The 27,372-nt window shown below is 37.7% G+C and overlaps 2 protein-coding genes across 11 annotated transcripts in view; one reads left to right on the forward strand and one right to left on the reverse strand.

Moving 5' to 3' along the window:
• The window catches only part of ABI1 (abl-interactor 1), a 136,857-nt gene extending 122,477 nt beyond the window's left edge, over positions 1 to 14,380 (forward strand). For 2 of the 10 annotated variants that reach the window (XM_012654872.1, XM_012654874.1), the window contains 4 exons: positions 535 to 711; positions 4,054 to 4,140; positions 7,811 to 7,996; positions 12,565 to 14,380. In XM_012654872.1, coding sequence (XP_012510326.1) covers positions 535 to 711; positions 4,054 to 4,140; positions 7,811 to 7,996; positions 12,565 to 12,740 — 626 coding nt within the window. In that variant the 3' untranslated portion in view covers positions 12,741 to 14,380. The remainder of the gene's footprint in view (positions 1 to 534; positions 712 to 4,053; positions 4,141 to 7,810; positions 7,997 to 12,564) is intronic. The other 8 variants (XM_012654873.1, XM_012654875.1, XM_012654876.1 and 5 more) reach the window with 4 other exon arrangements.
• The window catches only part of PDSS1 (prenyl (decaprenyl) diphosphate synthase, subunit 1), a 50,812-nt gene continuing 36,193 nt past the window's right edge, over positions 12,754 to 27,372 (reverse strand). The window contains exons 8-11 of the mRNA XM_012654883.1: positions 23,538 to 23,618; positions 23,279 to 23,392; positions 17,798 to 17,878; positions 12,754 to 14,940 (exon numbers count right to left, since the gene is read on the reverse strand). Of these exons, the coding sequence (XP_012510337.1) occupies positions 14,800 to 14,940; positions 17,798 to 17,878; positions 23,279 to 23,392; positions 23,538 to 23,618 (417 nt within the window). The 3' untranslated portion in view covers positions 12,754 to 14,799. The remainder of the gene's footprint in view (positions 14,941 to 17,797; positions 17,879 to 23,278; positions 23,393 to 23,537; positions 23,619 to 27,372) is intronic.

Here is a 27,372-nt window from a genome sequence, read left to right on the forward strand (position 1 = left end):
AATAGTAGTAGATGTGGAAAATATGTTAAAAGTTTTTTTAATCATTTAACCTGAATTTGGCTAGATAGGTTCTTATACTGTGAATCAAAATTCTGCAAATTTTGGCAAGGGAAAGGAAGAAGTTTGTAAACTACATTATGAATACATTTCACATCTAAAGACTAATGCTTTCTACCTCACACTGTCTTTTGGTATTTACAGTTTATATATAAAAACCACATATTCTAAAATGCACAAAAAATTTATTTGTAATATTAGCAAAATACCATTTGGGATTATGCTTATTTAAAGGGCTTAAGAATGTTACTTATTTACTTTTGCAGCTTTCCACACAGTACCCTGTTTTTCCTTCTGTTTTTAACTTCAGAGATAGAGTTATTTGATTTTTCTCTTTACTTTTCTCTTTATTTTGTGCCTCAGTCTTGAAAAAGTAATAAGTATGTCATAGAGAGAGGCCCCCTCTTTGTTCTGCCATCTGAGGTGATTACAATGCTCAAGTCTCTTTGTTGGTTGCCTTTGACTAATGCTTTTCAGCAGCCCCGGGCTCAGCTCCTGGTTCCCAGTATGGCACAATGACCAGGCAGATATCTCGACACAACTCTACCACTTCTTCGACATCTTCTGGTGGATACAGACGAACTCCCTCTGTGACTGCTCAGTTTTCTGCTCAGCCTCATGTTAATGGAGGTCCACTTTATTCTCAAAATTCAAGTAAGCTTGTGCTTTGCAGGCATACAGCAACAGTGGAGCTCCTTTTGAAAGAAATTGTTTGAAACTGTTATTCTTGCCAGTGATAGACAACAATTGAAACCATGCTATTTCATGTTTATTTTTGTTTCAGGATATTAGTCCTCAGATCATACCGTTTTATTAATAAGAGTAATTGCTTATTACTTTCTCTTCCAAAATTCAGATTTATTCAGTGTACTTAGTATAAACTAAAATTTAACTGATGCTTTACTATACTATTTTTATTACTATATAAAGAACCAAGAGAACAAAAAATCACTGAAATAAACTGAATTTATTTTATTGGCATGTTTGAGAAAGTTCAGTAATAGTATAACAACAGACACAAACATTGTGAAATTTTCCTTTAAAGTAACATAATGAAAGGCTGGGCGCGGTGGCTCACGCCTGTAATCCTAGCCCTCTGGGAGGCCAAGGCGGGAGGATCATTTGAGCTCAGGAGTTCGAGACCAGCCTGAGCAAGAGCGAGACCCCGTCTCTACTAAAAATAGAAAAATTATCTGAATGTGGTGCCCGCCTGCAGTCCCAGCTACTAGGAGGCTGAGGCAGGAGGATCGCTTGAGCCCAGGAGTTTGAGGTTGCTGTGAGCTAGGCTGATGCCACGGCACTCTAGCCCGGACAACACAGCGAGACTCTGTTTCCAAAAAAAAAAAAAAAAAAATAATAATAATATAATGAAATTGCTGGCTATCACTTTTAAGGTTGTTAACCTATACTGAAATGAGTTCAAAACCAATTAAAAACATTTTGTGATGCCTGCTTAATGACTCTGTCTCTGAATAACTCTAACAGTGGGAGGGATTTTCTTTTGATTTCACTCTGTTCACCTCAAATTGCACATCTCAACACTAATTGCAATTAATGTTTAAAAGCTGTTAAGATTAGAAAATGGTTTTAGCATGTAATGTTAGGAAGTTAGAATAGCTTAGGATCATTAATATCACTTTCCATATTAAGATGCTTAATGCAAAAAGGGAAAAAACATCAGAAATGATCCTGTTGTCTAGTATTTATTTGATTTTGGCTTAAAATTGTGCTTACCAGGCAGAGACTGAGACATGCTTTTTGTAGAGCTGCATGTTATATTAGTTTACATAAAAATATTGAATACTCTGTGAATTCTCCATATTTACAAAGGAATTTGGGTTAAGTTGTTTTTATTTATAATGCGTTTCCTGAATATATATTTTAAAGCAGAACTAGGAGGAGGTTCTCTTACTAGTTCTTTGTTAAAGTTTTAGAGTTAAAGATTAAATATGTTAAAGCAAAAAACTCCTAAGACTTGAAAACCACTTTAGCAGAAATGTCAAAATTCACAGGTAATCCCAAAATTTATGCAACTTTTTTCCAGACAAAAATATTCAAACTTACTAAGAAGTATTAAACTTTACCAGTTAGAACTTTGCCTCACATTTGGTATTGAAAGGTAGCCAATGTTTGAATATTCTACAGATTATCTCATGATTCACCTTGCTAGTTTTATGAGCTTTAATTTTGTTCATATTCTGCATTTTTTAGATCCCATCTTTATGTTCGTTATTTTTCTTTTCCCCACTTAGACATTTAGTTTACCAAACGCTGTTAGGATTTTTAGTGACTCTTCATGTAATACATATTTGTGTAGCTTTATTTTAGCAATACTTGGATGGATTATTTTTAATAAGACACTTTTATTACTGAATGTCTACATTCTTCTGACTATTGGAGAGCAGATTTGGCCTCAAATTTTAAATATATTACTATGTTTTGTCAAATTAATTATCCTTCCATCTGAGTTACTGTTGGTGTTATTGTAGTAGTAGCAGCAGTAGTATGTAAATGTTGTTAGTGTTTTGATGTGCATATTTTCCCTTTTGTCTAAATGTGGTGGTAATGATGAGTATCTTCACAGCATAGCTTTTCTTTTTCTTTACATACTAACCAGCATGGTTACTAAGGGTTGTTTCTAAAACAATTTTTTAGGTTTGTGGGAGTTTTTTGTTTTTGTTTATTAAAATCAAAACCTCTAACCTTTTATTTATTTAAGAGCCTTATATATTCAAAGTATCACAATGAAAGAGGACCAATTTCATAGTGAATTGAATGTTATTTTTAGCTGTACAATGGATATTAATGCACATAATTGCTTTGTTGTTACTACTTTGAACACCGAACCTCTTTCAAATTTTTATGCTTACCAGCCAAATTCCTACATTGGATTACTTGAAACAACCTTTTGATTAAGAGATCCTTGGGAGCCAGTAAATTGTTGTTCTTTTTCAATTTAGTGTCACTTCTTGGTGACTACCAATAAACTGACTTTTTCTGAGCAATCTTTGGCAATTTTTGTCATGTTAAAATGAAACAAAGTAGTAAACATGAATGTTTACTTCTAGTGTATAATTTTAAACAGATTTGCTGCCCACATGAGCATTTGTTATCAATTTCCTATAAATTATGTCCTTTCCAGAAATACATTTGAATATATTTCAGACTATCCGGTGATTCATTAGACATTACTTTAATGCAAATAATTGCGTATTTTAACTTATTAACAATCAGGTTTCCTTTTTCAGAACAGTGATTAAAAGGTCACTTTTGAGATATCTTGTGAAACTCTGAATAATTAACATGATCTATGGAGCATTCTTACTCCCTAATAAATTTAGGAACGTTGTCTTTAAAATTGCCAGCTTAAAAAATAATAACAACCTTGTTTTACAAACAAGGGTTTTTCCTGGAGAACTGTGTGTATGTAAATTTAGATACATAGTAAGAACTGTTTTTAAAGGAAACCTCTGATTAATATATTTATTGATACATGAAGTAAACAGCTATTACACATTTGTATTATTTAGTTGAGTTCTAATTTACAACATCACCTTGAAGTTAGACAAACCTGTAATAGAGTTATGGCAAAGACACAATATTCTGGAAACCTGTATAGATACTTCATTGTTACATATTTTAGAAATTTTTCCTTAAATATTTGAAAATATCATTGCACTAAAGTGAATGTGATGGTAAATTTAAATCTTTCCCAAACAATATAACATTAAGATTAAATTAAGTGTATTTGTTCTTTTATAAAATTAACCAATTAATTGACTAAGCACAAGTTAGCTTTAGGCTTACTTATGGGAAATGAACTTGAAAAAGGTTATACAGGTTTTTGTTTTGTTTTTTGTTTTGTTTTGTTTCATTTGCAAACTGTTCTTTGCATACTTATGTTTGTGGTCCTTGTAACTGACTTCTGCTTTTTGTTTGTTTCCTTTTCTTTCCTTTATCTGTTTTACTTCCCCCATACTGTGTTGTTGCTACCAGTTTCTATTGCTCCACCCCCACCCCCTATGCCTCAGTTGACTCCACAGATACCTCTCACAGGCTTCGTGGCCAGGGTGCAGGAAAACAGTAAGTTTGGAAAAATTGAGCTATCAAAGAGTAGAGGCTGTCTCCTTTTTAGCATGCATGGCTGATGAGTCATCATTTTCCTTACTTTTATTGAGAAGCTAATCTTATCTCCAAAATAGGTGCAGATATGTTATTGAAACTGAAGAGCACGGTCTTCAGTTTTTTCTTGTGTGCATGATTACTGACCCATATAAATTTCAAAACTGCAATTTTCTTATGTCTTTAAGTGATCCTAAAACATGAGATTTGATCTCACATATATTCTTAAGGAAAGAGTAATCAAACACAAAAAATCAAATTGTGTGGAAACTTCTAGCTTCTAATAGTCATTAGGAGAATTAGCATTTTGTATTTTAACAAATTTATCAGCGTATAGGTAGTTATATTGTGAGATTAAATTTATTATAAAATTGGGACAGGATTTTTTCCCCTTTAATTGCAAAAAAATTTTAGTGAAATCTTTGTAACCTCAAATTTTTATATATAAATGATATTGAACCTGCATAAAAGTTCACTGTTAGGATAAGAGTGAACGTCCAAGAATAAGTAAATTACGTCTGTGCTTCCTGTTTAAGGGGAAGTGGTAAGCAGTGTAGAGCTCTCTTCATGTTTTGGCTACATGCAGGTCCATGAGTTTTGTTTCTGAATATATAGATCTGTCGACTTTTTAAGGTCTTCTTTGAATGAAAATCAGGTTTATTGAGTTTTGGAAATTATTTTGAATATATGGCTTTTATCAGGATAGACTGGTTTATGTCTGATTTCTTCTGAAGTTCCTCAAGATGTATAATCCTAACTGTATGATCATAGTGAATGTTGTATGGCAAAATGAAAACTACCACTGTTACTGAATTATATTTCAACAAAATACCTATTAAGATGGTAATGTGGTCTAGTTCTAATGCCCTTCATTCGGAACCACTGCCTCAAAAATAAAGTATCAGAATGGTTTGAACACACCAGTAACGCAATGGACCAGCCTGTCTTCTGTGAAAATACATTGTGGCAAATTCCATTCTTCAGCTCTTGCTGACCCTGTTATGTTATTCTCCCCATTACATCCCCTCTGCCAGTCAAATATTTGTTTATTCAGTGTTACGTGCTAGGCTCTGGGAAGGATACAGATAGTTTAAGACGAAGTCTCCTTCTTCAAGGAATGTATGATCTAATGGATTATTATAAAACATCGTGGTTTCAAAATGTTGAAATTTCTGAGTGTAAGCCATCCTTACCATTAACATTTGTTTGAAAACTAATGTGTCCAAACATTTAAAAATAAGTGAATCTTACTTTAAAAAATAAGCAAATAAGGATAAATTGCTGTTCCTTAATGCAGCAGGGTTCAGAAACCAAGCCAGTTTAGCTTTTTGAACTGCCATATTGATAAGAAGTATTAGGAAATAATATAAAATAACCATAATGAACATCAATTTTGTGGGTCTAAAGGTTATTATTGACTAGCTTTTTGGTATCTTTTTTTTTTTAGATACAAATCTAGTATTAATGTACCTTATTCTAGTACCTTATCCATGGTCTCTGCTCAGAGAGGCCCTTGGTACTATGATAGTTCTTTTTACTAAACATGAACTTGAATCAGATCAGTCAGTTACTTAGTTATTCTTGTGCCACCGATTCCCCAACTTTATTTGGCATGTTTTCTTTGAAAGCATGTTAGGAAGATTTGTGATAAACTGTGTATCAGTACTTTATATGTTTTATGAAGTACAAATTTTCAATGATTTTTTCTTAAATATCAGGTTTCTTACAGCACTCAAAGTGGGTGGCAGTGAATGCGTGTAGCAGTTAACCTATTAATAAGTGTTTAAGATTTGAGCCTCTAAAAAAGTCAGCAGTGTGTTTACATCTGTTTATAAATAACACCAGAAAGCATTTTTGAACTAATTATGCATGGTGCTAGACAAAGTTTTATGTAGAGAATTAGTTTACCAGACTCCTGCCATAATTTGAAGATAAGCTAATGCAGATTTATAGCAGTTGGACATAAAGACAGTTGAGTGAAAACATTGAACTAGTACATTGTGTATAAAATCAAGAGTAAGTGCAATTTAGGGATTTAGGCAAGCATGTATAATTTATACATTAAGCCAAATTAAGAATATGCACTGTGGCTGTCTGATATCAGGATGGGTTCATACCTATTTTACTCTCCTCTCCAATAATACTAAAAAACTTTATGGAGGAGATATGGGCAAAGATAAAATGGATCCAGGCATGTGGTAAAAAAATAAATTGTAGACCTGTTTGATAGGAATTAGAGTATCACCACACAGGATTTGTTTCTAACAGCCTTATTCAACCCCCGAGAGGATAAAATAGAAATTACAGAATTGAAGTGGTTATCGAAGTAGGTCTGTTATCTGCAAATGTTTTAAATCTGGACCCTTTTGTTCTGAGTAGGGTAGAGTAACCTTAAAACCCTATGTGACAGATAGGTCATGGCTGCTTTCTTTGATCACATAAATAGCCCCAGAAATTGGTATTTGATTTAAGATGTTTTTATTACAAACTTATCCCCTGCAGGTATTATATAATTCCTATTTCAATATGTAAAACATTTTCATGTGTCTTTTGAACTTTTAAAGAAATTTGTGGATCAAAAATTTCCAGCTTTGAATTCCTTAATATTGGGAGCATTTGTTACCTGGTATCATAATAGTTCAGTGAACACAGTTCTAGCCTGACATTTTTCCGTTTCCCTGTTTACACCTTTGATTATTTAAAGCATACACATATATACATACCACAACATATAGAATTTGAGGTATGAGTCATTTTTATTGTTTTGTTTGATATAAGTTCTTTTTTTGTTTGTTTTTTATTACATCTTCTGTCAGCACTTTATGTTGAAATCTTAATTGTTGATGTATTATTCTTAGAAAATTGAATCTTTAGGGTCCAGTATTTCCTTCATCGTGTGCTTATATTTTACTAGCAATAATGCAAAATCTTAGCTTTCTTTTTACATTGAAATTTTGATTATGAATACTTTTGAAACTATTCAGTGAGATTTTCTACTAGTTAAGAATTCTTTTTTAATTTAATTTTTTCTTGTTAAAATTTAAACCAAAGAATAGGAAATATATGCACAGAAGTAGACCTAATCCCACCACCTTTCCATTAAAACAAACAATAATCCACAAATAAATAAAAGTCTGTCCATGGGAAACTTAATTTCTAGGGAGCCAAAACTATTAAAAGCCAAAATCAGGGACACAAATGAGTACCATGAAAAGTTATCAAACCATTAATTTAATGCCATTCATATCATTTATTACAGTCCAGATGACAAATATGACTGATATCAGGTTTATTTAAGCAGATAGACTTACTAAAGGGAGTGACATTTGTCCTGACCTGAGCCTTGGAATAAGGAAACTACTGCTATAATCCTTATAAACAGAGACATTGTTTCCTAGCCTCCTGCATTCATTAATTTGTAGTACTTCCTGATGCCCTTATTTTTAGCTCATTTTATGATTACAAAATTATTCTTAAGAGTAACGTAACCTTTAACACACCAAGCTTTTATTTCTAATCATTGCATGTTTTATTATAGTGCATGCTGTATATGTTAGAGCTTTCTTAAATTCTATTAACATAAATTTCCATTGAGATTAATTTCTGATTCAGATTATTTGGCACTTTTTAGTTGCTGATAGTCCAACTCCTCCACCACCACCTCCACCAGATGACATTCCCATGTTCGATGATTCTCCACCTCCACCACCACCACCTCCAGTGGATTATGAAGATGAAGAGGCTGCGGTAGTTCAGTATAATGATCCATATGCAGATGGGGATCCTGCTTGGGCCCCCAAGAATTATATTGAGAAAGGTAAGGTCCAGTCATCACTGAATTACCAGCCTGGGCAATATAGCGAAACCCTATAGTGAAAGCCTTCTCTACCAAAAAGGAAAAAATAATGAGCCAGGCGTGGTGGCTGACTTGTAGTCCTAGCTACTCGGGAGGCTGAGGCAGGAGGATGGCTTGAGCCTAGGAGTTTAAGATTGCAGTGAGCTTTGATCATGCCACTGTATTCCAACCTGGGTGACAAAGCAAGACCCTATTCTTCTCTTTCTCAAAAAAAAACAAAACAAAACAAAAAAAAATTGCATTAATGTGAAGGAAAATAACCTCATTATAGAATTTTAGAACAATAAAGAACATCTAGTCTAGTGTTTCTTTTAAAGTGCCTTATCAACCAAAATGATTTACCTAAACCTTACTTCCTAAGCTTTGTAAGTAGAAGAATCTTCCTTTATTTTTAAATTAAAACCATGTTACATGTGCTTTCTACATATGCTTCCAACTGGAGATTAACACACCTGTTTGCATTTTATAGATGAAACAACTAAGGCACAAAAAAGGAGTTAATTGAGTTACTGAATTATATATGAATGTAATTAGTAAAGATTTAAAAAGTTTTGTTAAGCTCTTTTAATTAGAATAGAAACCTTTCGTATGTAAGTATAGATGGTCCCTGATTTGGATGGTTCAGGATTTTTCAAAATGATGATGGTGCAAAAGTGATATGCATTTACCATGCTCCTCTTTAGGGTGGTGTTATGTCTGGATAAACCCACAGTAAGTCGAAAATGTACTTAAGTCGAAAATACGCTTTTGATTTACAATGTTTTCAACTTATCTTTGTCCGGACATAACCCCATTGTAAGTAGAGGAGCATTTATATTCAAAAATATATTGGTACTATCATGAGAAAAGCCTCAATTAAGGTTTTCAGTTAGGTGATTTTATAAAAGAGAAACAGATCACTAGGATTTTATTTCATGAAATTATATACAACTCTAAAGTGTAAATTTGCCTACAGTACCTAATATTCAGTATAATTATCTATTAAGAAATACAGGTGAGGAAGAAACAAATTGCGTTGATAGATTTTTTTCCGTCCAATTCTGTTTTTAAATCCCTATTTCTATACAGTTTTGGAAAATGCTTGTGATTTAGTTGACCACTATTGGTTGCCCTTGAAATATATTGCTTTTATTGGGCTAACTGACTTTTAGCAGGTACTTGTAGCTCTTGAGGCAAGTGGCATTCATTCCTGCTCAAGTTTTGAATGTGTGGCTAAAGTAAATTTGTTTTCCTTTTTTATATTTGTAATCAGTAAATAATTTACATGTTGTTAAGGAAGTCTTGAATATTCTACTTTATATTTGGATTCCCACGTATGTTCAAATAGAGAGGATGAAAACTTGAGTAATCTTGAATTGTGTTTTTATCCATATTTTCTTATTTGGTAAAGCAAATTTAACTTTAACTATGAAAACGGGACCATTATATTTATTTAAGTTGACAAATTTGGAATGATATATTGGTTAATACACTTCATTATTAACCAATAGTTATAGAGCTTAAGGATTAAAAGGATTTAAACATGTCTTCACAAGTTGAATAATGATCCTAAGCTAGGAGTCAGCACACTTTTTTTGTATAAGGCCAGATAGTAAATCTTTTAAACTTTGTTGGCTATCTAGTTTCTGTCACAGCTACTCAGCTCTGTTGTTGTAGCATAAAGGCAAGCACAGACCATACGTGAATGAGCAGATGTGGCTGTGTTGCAGTAAAACTTTATTTACAAAAAAGGTGGTGGCTGAGATTTGTCTATGGGCCATTGTTTGCTGAACCCTAGTCCAAATCATAAACTGAGATTTAGTAGGATATTTAAAGCCTTTAATAGTCACCTTTATAATCACAAGATTAATGAAACCTGGTTTAATCAGATTGCAGTTGAATATGTAAGTCAAAAGTTTATGACATGATTGTTCCAAAAGCCATATTCTTAGGATATGTTAACCTCAGCCTGATACGTACTAATCTGATCGCATTATTTTTATAAGACTAGTATTATGTCTAATTTTGAGTACCACATGTCAAGATCTTGCAAACAGGAATGCCTTCAATGGGGAATTGATCAGGAGGCTGAAATATCTAGAAAGTGCATCTATAGTGAGAAACAGTTGAAAGCATTGTTCCTAAGTAGGGGAAAAGAAGATTTCAGATAGATAGATAGAAGGTAAATAAGTGTTTTCAAATATTTATCATGTAGAAGTAGGATTACAGAATCAGACTTTGAGTTGCAAAGAATCCCATAGCACATACAGGGAGTTTGGCTCTTTATATAGATTAGGATCCTGGAGAGTAGAGTGGACCTCAGATTGTTACTGGGTTAAATATTTAGCAATAAGAGAAATTATATGAGGGGGATATGTGCATGGGGCAGGAAGTTGGGTGGGAGTAGGCTTCTTTTACAAAGAGGGACTTGGAAAATAGAACCATAATTTGGTTCAGTATTTTACCAGCTCTTTGCATAAATAGAACTAAAATCATGAGAATATAGAATTTTTGTTCTGCTGAAAGACTTGAAGGTATCAGGCTTTTGTCACAATCGGTATTAAAGACATCTACACCATTCAAAATGTAACCCACTGTGACTCTGAATACAAAGAAATTAATGTTACCAAAATTAAGCAATTATTAATAATTGATAAGTTAATACTTAGTTAATTGACTTTATTATTATACCATTTTCTTTACTAATAGTTTATCTCCAGCAATCACCTGATCCTCTTGGGTGGTTATTTAGCCAAAAATAATCCTAGGATAATTATTCAATATTATTTATTCTGTGTATTTTAAAAATTGATCTGCCATTAAGCCCATCAGGGTTGTTGCAGGATTGAAATGGAGGGGAATGGACTTGAGTCTACTTAATAGTGTTCTTTAAAGGGAGAAAAGACAGCCTGTCTTAGCAAGTGATGACTGTGGATCCGTACTGTAGATCTTCTCCTTATCATAAGTAACTAATTCAGAATAATTATGGAGAGAGGCCATTTTTCTTAGGGGAAAAATGAATTCCAGAATATTGTAAATATCTTAAAAACTCCCTATTTTAAGAAAAAAAATACCTAGAATAAATGAGGTAAATCAGTGAAAAAACACTGATAACACATACCATTTTACACATATACTAGAAAATTACATGCAATTTCAGAATTACTATGCTGTAAAGGTTAGAGTTAAGGGAATAAATTCATAAATCAATAGTATGGAAAACTAGTACTTTTTAGATTGCCTTCCCTTTCTACAACACTGCTTGCAAAAAAGCATATAGAAGTTGAGCATCCCTCATCTGAAAATTTGAAATCTGGAATGCTTCAAAATCTGAAACTTTTTGAGTGCCTGCCTACTACAAGTGGAAAATTCTACGCCTGAACTCTCATGATGGGTTGCCAGTCAAAACGCAGGTGCACAATAGTTTATTTTTTATTTTTCATTTTTTTTGAGACAGAGTCTTACTCTTTTTGTCTGGGCTAGAGTGAGTGCCGTGGCGTCAGCCTAGCTCACAGGAACCTCAAACTCCTGGGCTCAAGCAATCCTTCTGCCTCAGCCTCCCAAGTAGCTGGGACTACAGGCATGCGCCACTATGCCCGGCTGTCCGATTAATTTCTTGCTATTTTTAGTAGAGACGGGGTCTCGCTCTTGCTCAGGCTGGTCTCGAACTCCTGAGCTCAAACAATCCGCCCGCCTCGGCCCCCAGAGTGCTAGGATTACAGGCGTGAGCCACCGCGCCTGGCCCACAATAGTTTATTATTCATCTTCCTCAAGGGAAAAATAAAATGACCTTTAGGCTATGTGTATAAGGTGTATATTGGAACAAATTAATTTCGTGCTTAGACTTGGGTCCCAGCCCAAAGATGTCTCACTCATTATGTATATGTGAATATTCCAGAATCTGAAATCTGAAACACTTCTGGTCCCAGGCATTTTGGATAAGGAATACTTAACCTATATTTTGAACTCAAAAGAATCACAAATACCACAGAATTGCACAGTTATCTACATATTAATTAATGGGTCTTCACTCACCTATTTCCACCAAAAAAAAAAAAAAATATTCTAGGTATACCCCCATAAATTAGCATGGATTTTTAAATGAGTAGGATGTGATTTATTTCCCAGTAATTGTGTATTTTCAGATTAGATAGTTTGGGTTGTTGTTACTTGGTTTACTGAATGGCTATGCAGCTTTGCCCAATAGTTATTTTGAAAAATGGTGCTTTGCATATGGTAAGGGACTAAACAAATGAATTGAAACAACTAATAAATCCTAAAATTCAGAGATCTTTCTTAAAGAGATGGATAGAACCTGTTGACTTTTTTAGTCTAATCAAATTGTCAGTTTGGCCCCAAGATCAAGCCAGTGATTTAAGCACATGGTCGGCCACTGATCTACCTGTACTGATAGATACAAAAATCTTCATAAAAGAATCTTCATATAAATAGTTGATTTTGTTATAAATTTCATTGGTATTAAATTTTAAAATTCAAGTAAATGTTGAATATAGTGCACTCACGTGATATTTCAACTGTTTTTTCCATAGTGGTTGCAATATATGATTACACAAAAGACAAGGATGATGAGCTGTCATTTATGGAGGGTGCAATCATCTATGTTATAAAGAAGAATGATGATGGCTGGTATGAAGGAGTCTGCAATCGAGTGACTGGTCTGTTCCCTGGGAACTATGTTGAATCAATCATGCACTATACTGATTAATTTTTTTCTTTTAAAGTAGGTTCTTGTTATTACTCAGTCATATTGTGGGACTATTATGGTTAACAGAATTGTCTTAATATGTTTTAAAATGTGCCCATATTTTCAGGAAATGCTGTTTTATTGGTATAATTGAATGTCTACCTATAAGCATATATCTTTGAGACAGTTTGTGTATTGCTAAATAGCAATTTCTACAAACGGCTGTCCGTAACTGATTATGCTTATGTACTTACACATTTTTAACTTTATGACCAGCCTAAATATTCTGGGGAAGTGGGGTTTAATATTTAACGAATCATGATTCAGATTGTACCATTACATGTTTCAGTGCAGCATGGTTACTAACGCTATGTCAGACTAATATTAAAATCAGAAAACTTAAATGCTGGTGCTGGTCATAGTTTTTGTTTAGATTCTCTCATTTAAAAATACTGTTTGTTTAAAGCATGCATAAAAATTTATGTATTGAAATATACTTAAAAATTCCAAGATGCTTCCAATTTGTGTAATATTTACCTGGAGTACTCATATTTAGGTCTCTTGAAATGAAGTGAGTCTCCAGGGTCTCCATGTGGAACAAAAGAAACAAAAAGGGGGTTATCTGTAATGGTGTAATTTGTACTAAGTTTTTTTTAATGAGTGAAATTTGCATTATAAATTTTTTCCATTCATAAATACTTAGGTGAACCAAAGGTTTTTGTCCTTTCCTTCACTGGTTTGCTTTTAAAAAAATAATAAAAGATAATGATTTATTGCAGAATTATGGTTCTATTTTCTCAGTATATGAACTTGGAAAAAAATTTTAGCCTTATCTCAAGTCTGTCCCAACAGCGTGATGGATTTTTGCAGATTCAAAATCCGAGACGGTTATTTAGAAGTCAATCTACTGAATTCCTTTTTAAAAGTAACTTTTGAAGCTACGAATATGTGTCAAAGTGTTCACATTCATTCTGTAGGTAAAATTCTTAAGGACTGCCATCTCAGTCCTTCAGTTTTACAGTGGACTTTTGTACACTGGTTCAATGAAATTTTAAGTATCTTTTACATATTGTAAAAGTGGATGCAATCAATTTGTGAATAGGCTACCTGGCACTAGCAACATTAAGATTTTAAAATAATTGGGGGAAAAGGTGGGTCATGTATTAATCAGTGAACAGAGATATATACCTATCCAACAGATCTGTATTATCTTTTGACATAATTGAAATGCAATACATGCACTTTGTGTGTCTCCTCTTAATTTAAGGGAAGGTTAGCAGGATGTTTTCTCTTGTGTATAATTCTGTATTGCTTAGGATATTAAAGTAGAGCACTCAAGTGTGGGTTTCTGTGTATTGAGGATTTGTTTGGATTTCAAATTACAGTTATGTACTGGACGTTACAGACTTATAACAGCATAGTGAATGGTAAGACTAGTACAAAACATTTATTTCTGAAAATTAAAGAACATTATTGCTACCAAATCAATGTGACTGTTTCGTATGCATTTTGCCTTTGTTAATTTTAAACCAAGTATCATTAGTGATCAGCTAGCTACCTTCTACTTCTCATTTTTTAAGTGGAATGTTCTCTTAATTTGTATATAACCTGTTGTCTAAATTTTATGTACAGTCTTTTATAATAAACCATTCTCCTATATGGAATTTTGGATACTGTTAAAATATAACTAATGTGGACTTAAATGCAGACTTCACAATTTTCTGATCTTTACTCCTATGGTGAAATAAGACAAACCATTTGAATTTTAACATTGATCATTGATTATTTATTTGTGTAATGGCTTTACATGTGGATATTAACAGTGTAAACAATACCACATATAACCATCAAGATACCTCGATTCAAATTTATAGGACTAGAATGACAGATTCAGATGGCTTAATGACATTTAAAAAGTTTTCTGAAAAAACACTGCCAATAAAAAAAATTGCCCATCAATAAGGTTGGTATTATTTTTTAAAATGATTTTTGGTTATGTGCACATGAAGCAAAGTGTATTCCACAAAATTCTTTAGGCACAGTCTGGTAAAATAGCTGCCAGAAAGAACAGAAAGAATTGTCATTTATCTCTTGTGAGTACGATTTCTGAAAGTTGAATGAGGGCATCTCTTTCTGGGGATGGTCGAAGTTTACTGATCTCTTTTATTGCTTCGTGGCAGTACCGCTGGGCGAGGTAGGTTGTTTGCTGCACACCGTCACTCTACGAGACACAGAGCAAAACAGAACAGATGCCTGTCACTGACTGTATCAGCACTTAAATTCCTCCCGTAGTGGATTAACACATACTTTTGAGATCAGATGAGCTGAAGGGTCAGTTAGATAGTTAATAGCCAAACTATGTTTCTCATGTTCTCTTTCCAACTCATAGTGCTAGTAGCTTCCTCTTGCTGCCTTTAGGCCCTTTTCTAAGATTGAAGCAACTTTTATTCTATTAGCATGCAAAGCAATTAACTCATTGATACCAAGTACAATCTATCTTGCTGTATTTTTTTTTACTTAAGTATTAGAGTTTTTAAAAAGTTCTACACATATAAAATATCTTTATACAAAATTTCAAATGAAAAAAACTAAAGTAAAAAATAAAAAAGAACACAGACACAATAAAATCAAAGTCCAGAGGGCTTATGATGAAAATCAACAGTTTGTTTCTCCCAAAGGCACCAGCTGCATCCATTAATTTCTATTTCTGATTTAGTTATTATCTATTACTTTTTTTTAAGATGGGGATTTAGCCTCCCCATACTGTGCCTCCTAGTCGGATCATTATATTGCCACCTTTAGGCCTTCTGTAGATTACCTTTGTTATCAGGTAGCATCAGTTTCTGATTTTATAATGTATGAGGGAGGGTACCAGTGCTTCTGTCCTTTCCTCACACTGTATCACCACACTATAGATTTACATTCTATCATGTAACCATGTTTTTAGGACTGGTTCTTTCTAAAAGCTGAACACTAATAAAGTATGTATTATTTCTATGATGTAACAATATTTACTGCAGAATCAAGTCATGTACTGTAATTTTATTTCCTTCTCCATGGCTCATGATCCCTGTCATTTAAAGTAGAACATTCCTAACAATTACGGTTTCAAAAGCCTCTGATTGTCTATACTCTCCCAATTTGCTTAAAACATGACACATTTTAGTTTGCTGTGCCTTGTTGTACAGAAGCCTGCGTTCTCTTTCTTCGTGTTTCTGCACATTCTGCTTTAGTACATATGCAAATAACCTACCCAGAAAGTGTGCATGGGAAGTCAACTTTTTAGTTTTTATGTGTGATGACTTTCTTTTGCTTTCAGATTTAATGGATGGTTTGAGTATAGCATTCTAGGTTTAAAATGTTTGCTCATCATTGGGAAGGCCCTGATCCACTGCCTTCTAGCATTTAGTGTTTTTGCTATACACTCAGCCAGTTTTGATACCTTTTCCTTTTGTAGGTGACCACTTTTTTGATTTTCCTGAAATATTTGTTACGTGACTGTACTGATCCTCTTAGCTTTTCTCATTTTTTATTTGTTCCCTTTCTGTTTATACCTTTGGAAGATTTCCACAACTTCAGATGGCAACCTTCTTTGGAGTTAGTTTTTCACAATCATTTTCAATTTCTGAGAGCTTGCTCTTACTCATTTTTAAAATATTATCCTGTTCTTATTTTATGAATGCAGTATCTTCTTGGATCCTCCTATACTTATATTTTTCCTGAGCCTTTATTTCTGTTTATTTTGGTCTCTTTTGTTCAGCAAATCTTAATCAACTAGTAATCCTGAGTTGTCCATTCACATGTATGAGGGACTAGGGACTAGATTTAGAAGCTCTGCAGGTGAACAGGGAGCTAGAATTTAGAAGACTTTGGAGAATTTGTCTAGAGAACATTCCTGTGGGTTTTTTCCTAAGTGCATTTCTGGGTGGGATGGCTGGAACTTCACTATTTTCATAAGAGCTACAATTAATTTCCCTCTTTTCAGTCCCACTTCTCACTCCAGCCTTCAGTAATACTGTTATTTCTGAAGCCAGAACCTCTCCCAAGGATACTGACTTCTTTATCAGCTACAGCTCCCACCTTTAGTTTTTATAGTACTGCCAAACCATCCTCCTTTTAAAAAGGCAGTAACCAGGATATTGAGTTCTTTATCATCTACAGCTCCCACCTTTAGTTTTTTAGTACTGCCAAACCATGCTCCAAAAAGGCAGTAACCCACATTAGATTTTATAAGAGAAATACATCCTTTTTGGAAGGGGAGAGGAGGTTGCTTTTTAAATGTTTTAAAAATATGAAAGGTAATTATTTGGAATTATTTCAAGTAATGCACTAAGTATAATCTGTTTACTAAGAGTTGTTTGCTCACTCCATTTCATTGACTAGATCTGTTGGTTCCAAATGACTTTGAACTTGGGGATAGCTCATTCTCAGAAGACAGTCACCCAAACTGAAAATTTTCAAAGAGCTGACTTTTACAGAAACTGTCTGAAGATAAATGGCAATATATTTGAAACAAGCCACTAACCCCTGAACATCGAGTTAAACAGTTCTCTCTTTAAAAGAAAAACATTTTAGTACAGTTTGCCTATGTTGGTTTTGATTGATAATTTCTTTAGTGACACCTTTATAACAGGTAATAAGATGGACTAGGAAAGGCCAGTTATGAGCAGACTGCTGTAACAGTCTAGCTGGAGCAAGGACGAGCACATGGCCTAGGGTGGAGGCAGGTCTGGGTGCGGGGAACATAGTGATGCTACTGGTGGATACGGGGAAGGCTGGTTCCAAACCAGTGGGTCTCAACCCTTTCTTCTCGTTAGAATCACTTGGGTAACTTTTTAAGTAAAATCAATGTCCAAGCGTTATAGCCAAGCCCAGTCAAACTGAAATCTTTGGGAAGAAGTCTAGAAGAAGAATGCAAATTAATTAATTAAACATGAGAAAAATGACTTTCTCCTTCTCAGTTTTTGTCAGGAGTTGGCTAAACTTAGTCTTGCATCTAAAATTTAATGTCACATTATTTGTTTGGTTACAGGACTTCGCCACATTTGTACCTTTTTTCCTTTTAAACATAATCTTACCTGTAATACATACTGTCGAGCTCTGTCCACATCTCCCGGCAGATTGAACCGTCTCATTATCATAGCATTCATTTCTGGAAACTGACCATAAAGAAAGAAAATCTATTTATTGCTCTTGAGAGAATGAATCAAATGATCTAACATTAGTTTGTAATGACAGGAAATAACAGTAAGAAACAACAAACAGGTGATAAAATGTCTAGATGATGTCGGGGAGCAATGAACTGTAGCAACTAAAGAAGCTGAGCTAAGGGAGACAGACACCCACTCTCTGTGCCTGGGCATTGTGCGGTGCACAGGAAAAGCAGCCATGAGTCTGGTGTTCATGCTGATGTTCTGTCCCTAGTCCCAATAGTGAGAGAGGCAGGAGGGGTGAAGTACCTCTCTAAAACAATATGGTTCTTGACCTTTAGACTGCATCAGAACACCCGTGCAGCCTGTCAGGCCTCCCCCCAGAGTTTCAGTTGAGCAGGGACGGATAAGCGTGCATTTCTAACAAATTCCCAGGAGATGCTGAGACTCCTTGTTTCTGCTGACACTTTGAGAATGACTGGCCTCGGATGGTGGAGGGAATTAGGCAATTCACTCTAAGTACTAAATTGAGTGCCATTTGAAAGCTACTGAGGTTTCTGAGCAGAGGGTATTTATGAGCGCACACAGCTCTGCCAGGCAGCTTATAGCGTGGATTTGAGCAATGGTGCTTGACACTGACTGCGTACTGGGAACATCTGAGGCAGTTTAAACACCACTGCCTGGATCCTGTTCCCAAAGATTTAGATTATCCTGGCTTGGGGTTTAGCCTGGGCATCAGGGTTTTTCAAAACTCCCCAGATATTTTAAATGTGCAGCCAAGGTTGAAAACGATTAAATTAGAAAAGACAGAGGTAGAGATACCAGGTTACTGTATTAAGTTACAAAACAGACCAGAATTAAGCTGATGGCAATAAGACAGAAAAAAGAAAACAGGTGTAAAAGGTAGTGAGGATAAAATCAATGTTCTACAATACTTAGCAACTATTTAGGAGCATTTCCAACACTAACAGAACAAGGAAGTGAGGATACCAAATCACTGCACTTCCTAGATCCCAGCTCTAGTCTTGGTTCTACCACCAGCTGCCACATCTGAGTGAATTTCTTAATCTCTTGGGTGTTAGCCTCCGTATGTGTCTCATGATCTGAAATCTTTCAGTCCTGACAGTTCATGGTTCCATGGAATAAGAGGTAAGATATCTTTGGCCCTGGACACATGCTTACAGCAGTTGCCAGTTTTTCCCTGGCAATGAACCTGAGGGATGAAATGAGTTGTTGTCCTGTAACCATCACATGGTATTAGAAATCCTAGAAGAAACGATTGGGCACACATAGAAAAACCTCAACCAAATGATGGCAGATGAAGTAATCATGTTCCTTTCAGAGCAAAGTATGTGTTAATACACAGTTCTAAACACGTAGAGGTTGCTAACATGCTTATAGAATTTAAAGTGCCAGCAACTGCCTTGTTCTTAAATGAAAACCAGTAAGACTGATGTGATCCTCTCCTGGGCTTCTGGTAAAATTACCTTGTTTATGGCGTATAAGCTTTTCCTGCCGTACCAACAAGGGTGGTAAAATGTGCTGATTGTGTGGTTTCTCTGATGCTTTTTACTATAAAAAGCACCGAGAAAGCAAAATTTGACGAGAAGTATTTGCATTGAGTGACTATATCCTTCCTTCAAAACATGTAGCGTGTGCAATTTTAATATGCAAATACCAAGCTCTTCCCCTAGGCACTGCCCCATCCCCTCAGTGTGTACGTGGAGAAGAAACGAGAAACATAACAGGAAGAACAGTTGCCTGCCTGCAGATTTAGTGAGAAATAAGAAAGATTTTGTTTGCTCTGGCTCTATTTTTAAGAGTAGGCAAACCACCTGTGCACAAATCAGGTTCTAACTGAAATCTGTCCATCATCTAAACTACCAGTGTGATAAGTAAATTGGGTTAAGTTTACCCAAATAAAACTTGGGTAACTCCAAGGCACCAGCTGATTACCACAGTAGCATACGCCCGTGCAGCCGGTGCAGGGGCTGGTGGTGGCAGTTGGAATATGGGTGGGGCCTGACATTAGATCTAGTGCCTTGTCAAACAAGGAAGAAAAGCAGAAGAAAGGAAAGTTTTATTTTATTGTTTTTAAAGGATATTTGAAAATTAATGTCTCACTAAAGAAAGGAAAACATTTCCATTTTGTTTCTGAGAATTTCAAAATCCAATCAACATACTGTTTTTGTTCTTAAAGAAAATATGTACGACACATAATACTGTCATCCCTGGGATCTCTCCAGAAATGCCGAAACTTTTATTTATTTATCTATTTTTGAAATCCCAAAACTTTTCTTAAATCCCCTGTACCAAATCCATTCAGAGAGATGTTAAAAACAGTGGAATTCACAGGAGACGGAATTTCTGTCCAGTGCTGGGTTCAGCAAATTCCAATTTCAAGACACCCATCATGCCAAGTTAAAAAGATAAAAGTGGTTTCCCACGATTCCCTGTCCTAGTCCAGAGAGACTCAGGCTGTGTTCACAAATGGAGAAGTTCAAAGACTATCCAATGTGCAAATAAAACTCACCTACCTATAGAAAAGGATTACAGACATCTTAGAACTGCTCCGCTAAACAGGTGTGGTAATCACAATAATCAAAGTGTCACACAGAGGCTATTTTTTGAATGTCGTCTGTGCCAGGGTGGACCAGTTACCTGCTGGGTATCATACACGCTTGTCTGTACTAACTTTATCAACATCGCCAGTGGCAATGGTAACACGTGGGGATGGTAAGATGAACACTGGTCTTAGAAGACTCGTTCAGCTGCCTGCTCTGCTATTTGCCAGCTGCTTAATTTTGGTGAGGTGTAAGCATCAGTTTATTTGTAGAATAGATACCATAATATTTGTCACAAAGAGGGGTTGTGAGATTAGAGATAACAGATGAAAAAATCCTTTGTAAACTAAAAACGCATTTTCATGAAATGGAGATAACTGCACGATCTCATGCTATTTTTGTGGAACTTGTTTTACCCCAAATTAATTTGAGTCCTACAAATCTTCTGACAGATTTCTTGCTAAGAATCCCTTTTTGACAGTGTAATCCACAGCAGAGTCTAAACTTGCTGTTTTATTAGAAAACCAATTTATAAATACATATCTGACTAACTCTGGCCCCTGTGCCACAGTCAGAAACATCAGTCTGCTTTTGAAATGAGTCCTGTCCAGAGTCACTTCCTGCTTGGACTGGTTCTGTGTTCCCTTTTCTGACGCTGCAACGTGCCCTTTTGCTCCTCTCCCCCTTGCCTTAACGGGCAGATGAGCAGAGAGCTGTCTGCTGAGAGTGAGTGGGCGCCTCGTGACTCTGGGATTTCCCAGTGAAGCACACAGAAAACTGTGGTTTGGGGCACCGTAACCTTGTTTGTTCTTTTTGCTTTAAAAAACAAAACAAAAAACCCTAGCATTTTTCAGTCTCTTGTAGATTACTGTCAGATCAGTATGTAGGAGGGGTCCACTTCCCCCCCACCGTCCCGCCCCCATTATATGTGAAGGCAGAATCAGCCACTACTCCTTTGTGTAAAGGAAAGTAAATTAGTTTCTTTGGAAATATGTTCACAGTGAAACGCAAGCAGGAGAGGCCAACCTATTCTCACCCGGTCATCTTAAGGTTGAAGTAGGATTCAACTTAGCATCACGGGGCTCAGGACGAAGATTTGTAACTGATAAGATTCCAAAAGTATAGCGACCAAACTTTTTAGTAGACTGAAAGCTGCTTCAGGGAAGGTCTTGTTCCTTAGTTACCGTGGTAATCCCAGAACCCAGCTAAATGGATCTTTGCTGAGCTGGCTGGATTCCAGCACACGCAGTCCATCTTTCCATCTCTATGTTCTTTACTCACATTTACTAACCGGCATCTGAGCAGTAGGTTAATGTCTATAGTTGTACAGATGGTAGCCGGTGACTAATTTTTCTCATCTCAGACATACTTTCACATTTACGTGGCTCACGCATACTTTTTTTGTGGGTTTATGGTAAAACACAATACTCCTCACTCATGCCTTAATGTATGAAAAGGAGTTTTATAAATTTTTGTCAAAACTTCACACGTGTTTAATATGCTGAGTTTTGGCTGGCAAGTTAGTCTCACTGGGAGGAGAGACCCATTCATAGCACACCTTTCACTTCTCGCCTCACAAGTCTGAGAGGGTGGAGGTTGGCGGTAATGAGGACAGATGTTTCTATAAAGTGCCCCAACATCTGCATTCACAGCCCGTATTCCTCACTGGGCTGCTGTCCACTGGTACGTTGCCGGAGGTAACCTGGCCCAGCCACCCAAGACATCGGCCTCCCCTGGGAAGAATCACCCTGGCAATGGCTTTGCTGCACACTGGACAAAAGATGATCTTTCCTCTGTCAAATCAGAAATCCATCGAAAGCAAGGTCACTGGTTTGTATATCAAAATAGAACCACCAAGTTCTATGGAGGACACGAATTATCTTTGTAAATTTTAAGAATTAGGGGCAAAGTCTTTGGAAGACTAAAGGTTACTAAAATGTTAGACCAAAGAGCTAGTTTTTAATTTCATGATGTGGTGATAAACCGACATCAACCCAACATCATTGCTTTGCCAAATAACGAATTAAATGCTACTAAAGATGAAAATCTTTTAAGAAGATGTCCAAACACCAGCTAGTGTCTCACTTACTTTAAATAACATTTGGTACAGCCAAGAGCAGTGTGGCCAGGGTCCAGAGCAGGCTGTGAAAATGTCTGCTTGATAAGTCACTGCAGCGTCTTTGAAGTTTCCTAAGCCTTTCATCCATACCAAGATCATGAAGGTAGCTTGACTTCCTTCCTTCCCTTCCTTGACAGTCCCTCCATCTGGGGAGGGAGGGACTAAGTGGTCCTAGTGCATCCACTGACTTCTTGACATTTTGAGACAATGACTGAGGCTCTGAGGCCTCTCTCAGAACCCCATAGTCCCATTAAACTTCTAGAACTGGAGAATTTCTCACAATTGCCTATGTTTGGAGGCCCTTGACGCTTCCTGTGCCTCAGGGGGCTCTGAGGAACACCAGAGTCCAGTTCCGTGATCAAGATGTGGAAACCATGCACCTTGCCAAAAAATACGGAAATAATCATCATGCTACCTTAAATGCATCCAGCACTTCACAGTTTATAAAGATAAGGAATCTTACCTCAGATAATCCTCGCAACCACCCTGGGAAGAAGGCTGTAATTTTTTCAATTTTATGGATAAGGAAACAGGCTTAGAGAGGTGAGGTGACTAGCTCCAAGATGTCAGTCACAGAGCCAAGATCAAATCTAGATCTGTGGTCTCTTACCTAAATGCCTTCCCATCTATCTGTTCCTTTTCTCCACCTTCCCATTGGCTGTGCATGGAGACGCTGGTTCTGCAGGGCTGCCCACCAGCGTGTCGAGAGTAGTTTGTGAAACCTACCTGCTGCGAAGCAAACAGGACAGGGCCGGTGGCCAGCCCTAGCTTCAGATCAGCGGATGTTGGTTTGCCCATCTGGTCAGAACACGAGGTGAAGTCCAATACATCGTCTATTAGCTGGCAAAAGGAAGAAGGGAATGTGAAAAGCACCGCCGTGCCAGTTCCATCGCCACGATTCTCACCATTCTGAGCTTCACACCCTGGGAGAAAACGCTGACAGTACCAACACGCCACCCTTCTCACGAATAAGAAGCATACCAACCTGAAAAGCTATTCCCACATTTTTTCCATACTGATAGGCAATCTCGTGCACCACTGGGTCAGGGCATCCCAGAATGGAGACCTGAAACACAGAGGGGGTTCTGAGAAACTGCTACGGGACAGAAAGGGGTAGCTGGCCGCTTGGTGAAGGAGCCAGGTGTGCATGCCTTTAAATGAGGTAGTGAGGCTGGATCGTGCACAGCCAGGAGCTCGACATCAGGAGACCAAGCATGTACAAAATAGCGTTTTCCAGGAAAGAATTTCAGTCGCAGATTGTTTTCTTCAATCCTAAGTAAACTATCCTTTCCCAACCCCCCTTTCAGATAGGATAAGCAGTCTTTCCACCAAGGAAAAACTGAGCTACAACCAGACTAGTTCTGCTGGTAACACGCTAAGTAAACCTTTCTTTTTTTTTTTTTTGAGACAAAGTCTCACTGTGTTGCCCGGGCTAGAGTGCCGTGGTGTCAGCCTAGCTCACAGCAACCTCAAACTCCTGGGCTCAAGCGATCCTCCTGCCTCAGCCTCCCGAGTAGCTGGGACTACAGGCATGCACCACCATGCCCGGCTAATTTTTTCTATGTATTTTTAGTTGTCCGATTAATTTCTTTCTATTTTTAGTAGAGACGAGGTCTCGCTCTTGCTCAGGCTGGTTTCGAACTCCCGAGCTCAAACAATCCGCCCGCCTCGGCCTCCCAGAGAGCTAGGATTACAGGCGTGAGCCACCGCGCCCGGCCAAGTAAACCTTTCTGACACACAAAAGAAATCGACCCTGGCGTGTGAAATACGGGCTTCCAGCACCCGGCAAACTGGCCCAATTGTTGTTGGCTTTAATAACCTCCATTGACTGATCCTTCTTCTCAGGGCTAGAGATCTAACGTGATCACACACGATGCTGCCGTATATTTCCCCATCTGTGGTCCTTTCTTTTAATAATCTTTGGTGAGTTCGCTGACTTCTGAATGCAGTTACGTCTTGATGTGTCTGGAATAGCCTTAAGCCTCGTGCTTCAGACACAGACACCATTTCATGTCAGAAGCATCTTCACTGGTCTTGCTATTTCCATGTTTCTCGCACAAGAACGAATGTAACTGTATAAAAGCTGCCCCCCTGCCTGCTTCCAGTGGGGGAGAAGCTGGACTTCTAAAAGCCTTCTTTAAACTCCAACAACACTAGCTGGCACCGGCACCGAGCGCGTTTCCCACTGCTGTGCCGAGCGTGCTAAGCAGCCCGGCCGCGTTTGCAGAAAACAAAGCCTGGGCAGAAACCAGAGGGGGAGGGGAGGGACGGTCGCTGCTGTACTGGACAGGAAATGTCTACGCTGCCTGTGGACGAGAAAGCCAGATGGGGCTCTGCAGCCTCCGTTCCACAGGGACGGCCGGTGACGAGCCCGTCCGCTGACCTGCGGTCCCTCCCTCTGCGGTTCTCTGGTCAAGGACCGCACTTTGCTCGGACCTCGGTGTGGCACACAGGTGCCTGCCCTGCAGTTAACTGCCAGGGTCGGATTCACGCCCCTCACGGTTACCAGGTGGCCGTGGCATGTTACTTAATCGTTCTGTGCTTCAGTTTCCTCATCTGGCACACGTAGAAATAACTAACACTTGCCTCATGGAGTTGCTGGGAGAAATAAATGTGGGGTCTACATCGAAGCCCTCAGTACCGTGCCTGGCATCTGGTTAGAACTCAGTGTACGTTTGCTATTATTAATAATCATCATCTTCCTCCCCCTCCCTCCCTCCTCTTCCTCCTCTTCCTCCACTGGATCCAGAAACGGGAGCCTTGGCAATGTCCGCGCACCGCTGCTAATTCAAGCCAGATCACGCAATGGCCTTCCTCAGCCCTGTGACTGCTTTCTGACGACTAATGAAGTCTGTGACTGTGTAACCCTTGGCTGTAAGTGCATCATAAAACTGCACACGCCATAAAAGTTCAGGTGAATAAAAAGCTCATACTGCTGTCAACAGCAGAGACCTTATCACTAGTGGCCACTGACCCTTGGGCTCCTCTTTTCAAGTAAAGAGTCTGGGAGACCATGGAGGACAATTTAGAAACTTTGAAAGAAGCCAAAATACCCATTATCCATCAACTTGGCTCAAAGGATGAGAGCGTGGCAAGGTCTGGGCTGCCTGGGATAAGTTGAGCTCAGAAAAGAATGATACTCCTTTTCCGAGGCAGAAATAACTGATAATGAGGCAATCTCCTGTAATGAGATTAATGCCATTTCCTCAACACAAAGCCAAACAGAAATATAAACTTTCTTCCTGAAAAGTAAAAGATTTAAGAAAAAAATTATTTCTAAACTTAATGAGTTAAAATTTATGGAACATATATGATCCGCACTTTGTATTATTTTAGTTAAACCTCATGCTATCCCATAAATACTTATTATGTGGCCGGGAGTGGTGGCTCACACCTATAATCCCAGCTCTTCGGGAGGCAGAGGTGGGAGGATCTTGAGGTCAGGAGTTCGAGACCAGCCTGGGCAACATAGCGAGACCCCATCTCTAAAAAAAAAAATTACCAAAAACTTGGCTGGGTGCAATGGTGCACGCATATAGTCCAGCTACTACAGAGGCTGAGGTGGGAGGATCGCTTAGCTCAGGAGTTCGAGGCTGCAATGAGCTATGATCACACAAATGCATTCCAGCCTGGGCGACAGAGTGAGACCCTGTCTCAAAACAAACAAACAAAACCTTCTTAAGTGGTTGATGATGATAAAACCTAACAATTCCTGTACATTGATTATATGCTCTCCCTACTCACATCTACTAACAGAGAAATGAGCTCCTTTTCAATGGGCAGCTTCTGCCTCACACACGGTGGAAGAACAACTAATTACTCAGATTTCAACTACCACAGCGTAAAGACTACCCCCAGGGTCCTGTCCCCCAAACCCAGGTAAGGACTGTCTGGACCTACGGCAAGAAAACCAAAAACTGCTACCACAACTAGGAAAATCAGATGCAACACAGCACAACACACTAAAAAGGAACGCTGCTTGCTTGCGCCTGGCTTTAGAGAGATGCCTCACAGCTCTCTGCAAGTGGGCGGAGCATGGAAAATGATTAAGCCTAAGAAAGTGGAGCTTGGCTAATTGCTCTGCTTGAAGCAGGTGCTACAGCGGGCTGTGGTGTGGATGTGCTTCTTTCTGGGGAAGGTCCACACCCTGCAGCAGAGTCCTGTGAGCCTGCTGACTAGGAAGACTGTTTGCACCGGCAGGGGCAAATGCCTTGTATTTTTATATTTATCAAACATCTCTGTATTTGTTGGCTTTTTAAAATTATTATTTATTTTTGAGATAGGGTCTTGCTCTGTCGCCCAGGATGGGATGCAGGTTATTAGCACGATTATTAGTTCACTGCAACCTCAAATGCCTGGGCTCAAGGGATCCTTCCTGCCTCAGCCTCCCAGATAGCTGGGACTACATGCATGTGCCACCATGCCCAGCCTAAGCAACTCTATCTTTGAAGTGTGTGTGTTTATGCCACCATGCGAAGCACATTCTGATACATACATGTATTGTGACATTAGTTATTAAAAATGGTGAAGCAGGCTGGGTGCAGTGGCTGACACCCATAATCCTAGCACTTTGGCAGAAGTCATCCTAACCAAAGCAGGAGGACTCCTTGAAGCCAGGAGTTCAAGACCAACCCGAGCAAGAATGAGACCTCGTCTCTACAAAAAATAGAAAAATTAGCTGGGCATGGTGGCGCTGTAGTCCCAGCTACTTGGGAGGATCACTTGAGCCCAGGAGTCTTGCCTGGGCAATACAGTGAGACCCCATCTCAAACAAAAAAGAAAGAAAGAAAGAAAAAGAAAAACAGTGGAGAGTGGAGAGT

Source organism: Propithecus coquereli, unplaced genomic scaffold, assembly GCF_000956105.1.
Source record: "Propithecus coquereli isolate 6110/MARCELLA unplaced genomic scaffold, Pcoq_1.0 Scaffold45, whole genome shotgun sequence".
NCBI lineage: Eukaryota > Metazoa > Chordata > Mammalia > Primates > Indriidae > Propithecus > Propithecus coquereli.